The sequence below is a fragment of the Myotis brandtii genome, unplaced genomic scaffold (assembly GCF_000412655.1).
Source record: "Myotis brandtii unplaced genomic scaffold, ASM41265v1 scaffold698, whole genome shotgun sequence".
Taxonomy (NCBI): domain Eukaryota; kingdom Metazoa; phylum Chordata; class Mammalia; order Chiroptera; family Vespertilionidae; genus Myotis; species Myotis brandtii.
In genome coordinates, this window is record NW_005370731.1 from 1402277 (window position 1) to 1404764 (window position 2488).

The window sequence follows — 2488 nt, forward strand, 5'->3', positions numbered from 1 at the left end:
TGGTAAAACTCCCCTGTGAAGCCGTCTGGTCCTGGGCTTTTGTTTGCTGGAAGCTTTTTGATGACTGCTTCAATTTCTTCCATAGTTATTGGCCTATTGAGATTTTTAGATTCTTCCTGATTGAGTTTTGGATGGTTGTATTTTTCTAGGAATTTGTCCATTTCCTCCAGGTTGTCTAGTTTGTTGGAGTAGAGTTGTTCATAGTATTTTTTTTTTTTTTGGATTTTAAGAAATAAACAATACACTTTTATTTATTCAACAACTATTGGTCATTGGAAACCTGTCAGCCACTTTCTAGGGCACATTCCCGGGATTGTGGGCTTCATCCCCAGTGGGGGGCATGCAGGAGGCAGCTGATCAATGACTCTTTCTCGTCATTGATGTTTCTCTCTCTCCCTCTCCCTTCCTCCCTGAAATCAATAAAAATATAAAACAAATAAAATAAAATAAAATAAAAATATCTACACACACACATTAAAGGGAGGAAGCTCCGGGCGTGGAGGCCCCGGACGTGGTGTCCCAGGGCGTGGAGGCCCCAGACACGGAGGCCTTCCTCTGGTGCATCTGCAGGTGGCGGTGGTAGATGGAGGACTGGCAGTAGGTTCTCCCGCACTGAGAGCACACGTAGGGCTTGGCGCCCGTGTGGATGCGCTCTTGCGCCCGCAGGTTGGTCCGGTGGCTGAAGGCCCAGTCGCAGTGGCGGCAGCGGAAGGGCCTTTCCTCCGCGTGGATCAGCTCGTGCACGCGCAGGTCCGAGGCCTGGAAGAAGCCTTTGCCGCACGTGGCGCAAACGAAGGGCTGCTCGTTGTTGTGTCTCCTCTGGTGCAGCTGGAACTGAGAGAGATACCCGAAGACCCGGGGACACCGGTCGCACCAGTACAGCTTCCCGGCGCCCCCCGCCTCCCGGGGCGCCTCCTCTCGGGGAGGCTCTTCCTGGGCAGTGGGGGCGCCCGGACTTGCCGAACCGGAGCTGCGTGGACTCTCCCCGGACACCTCGCCCTCAGCGGGCCCCTGAGGGCTCTCTCCCTCCAGGATGAGCAGGGAGGGGGGTTGATGGTCTGGACTGGAAAGGTTGCCGCCATCTTCATCTGCTTCTCCTGGTGCTGTTGGTCGGGGTGTCTCTGGGGGAGTCTGGGAGGGTGTCCCCGGGGTGAGCGCCGTGGGGGCTGCTGCTGAGCGCTGCTCCTGGAAGCGGGCCAGGACCTATCCTACGGGCATGTTCTCCGAGAACAGGGCTTCCTGCCCCTGCATGCTGACATGGACCATGCTGGGGGGCCTCAGGCCTCCATCCCCCAGGTGCTCCATGAACGCCTCCATGTCTCTGCCACTCGACTCCCACTTCTCCTGCCACGCGGCCCTCTCGCTGCTGGGCCTGTTGAGCAGGAACTGCTCCACTGACAGATGGGAAATCATCTCCTGCTTACTGTGCGTGTCTGGCTGCAGCCACAGCAGAAAGACCAAAAGATGCCCTGCAGCTTCCGCCTCCCATGCCCGTGGCTGCTGTTGTTCAATGAGATGAGCCCAGGGCTGGGGAAGCTGACCTCCTCCGCCTCCTCTTCCTCCTGGTTGACAGGTCCTCCACGAGATCTAAGCTTGAAGTTTCCTGCCCGGGGACCGCTCCTGCCTGGTTCATCTTGAGATGCCATTCTCCTCACGGACACAGACGTTCACGCAGGGTGATCCTGGCCCAACGCTGAGCTGCTGTGGGGCTTGGCCGTCAGGGCTGGTGCCTCTGATGTGTTTCCAAAGGCTCCTGCCTTTTATACGGCCCGGGGTCGGCAATGAGATTAAAGCCTGTGATCGGATAAACTCAGCCTGTGAGGAGTGTCTGGTGGCATCTAGGCCTCCAGGCTCCAGCTCTAACACCTGGTCTACACCCCCTGGGCAGGAGCGAGGGGCCATCCTCACACACACTCCTTGTCTGCAGGGGCATGGGACCTTCTCACTAGGGGGATGAAAGGTGAGCATCGTCTCACGGACATTCTGGTCAGGGTTGGTCATAAGGGAGTCTCCCACAGATATGGAGAGAGAGAGAGGAGAGAGAGAGAGAGAGAGAGAGAGAGAGAGAGAGAGCAGATAGACTTCAGAGAGGAAGGGAGAGAAAGAGAGAGATAGAGTGGGAGAGGGATGGAGGGGAGAGGGAGAGAAACATCAGCCATGAGAGAGAATCATCCATTGGCTGCCTCCTGCAGGCCCCCACTGGGATTCGAACCCTGACCTCCTGGCTCAGCCACTGAGCCATAGAGGCCAGGCTCCTACTAACTCCCTAATCTTCCCAGATTTGTCAATCAGATTTGTGTAGAACAGGAACATTTTTCTCCTTCATTGTATTTTTTAACAATCATTTGTATTTCTGTGGGGTCTGTTGTTATTTCACCTCTGTCATTTCTGATTTTGTTTATTTGGGTCCTCTCTCTTTGCTTCTTGGTGAGCCTGGCTAGAGGTTCATCAATCTTGTTTATCCTTTCAAAGAACCAGCTCTTGGTTT

The 2488-nt window shown here is 55.1% G+C and overlaps 1 protein-coding gene across 1 annotated transcript; it reads right to left on the reverse strand.

The window, feature by feature from the left end:
- Positions 1-474: 474 nt before the first annotated feature.
- Positions 475-1413, reverse strand: LOC102241920 (zinc finger and SCAN domain-containing protein 4). The gene is made up of 2 exons (XM_014529792.1): positions 1213-1413; positions 475-1131 (listed from the first exon to the last, which is right to left on the reverse strand). The coding sequence occupies exons 1-2, from the start codon at positions 1411-1413 to the stop codon at positions 475-477; spliced, it is 858 nt and encodes a 285-aa protein (XP_014385278.1).
- Between the last annotated feature and the right edge of the window lie 1075 nt (positions 1414-2488).

What these genes read in the sequence shown, in the direction of transcription:
- LOC102241920 (XM_014529792.1), bottom strand. Translation starts at nt 1,413, where the DNA reads ATGATTTCCCATCTGTCAGTGGAGCAGTTCCTGCTCAACAGGCCCAGC. An exon ending in TGTTCTCGGAGAACATGCCC is followed by an intron (nt 1,132 to 1,212) that starts GTAGGATAGGTC and finishes ACACCCTCCCAG; the next exon opens with ACTCCCCCAGAGACACCCCG.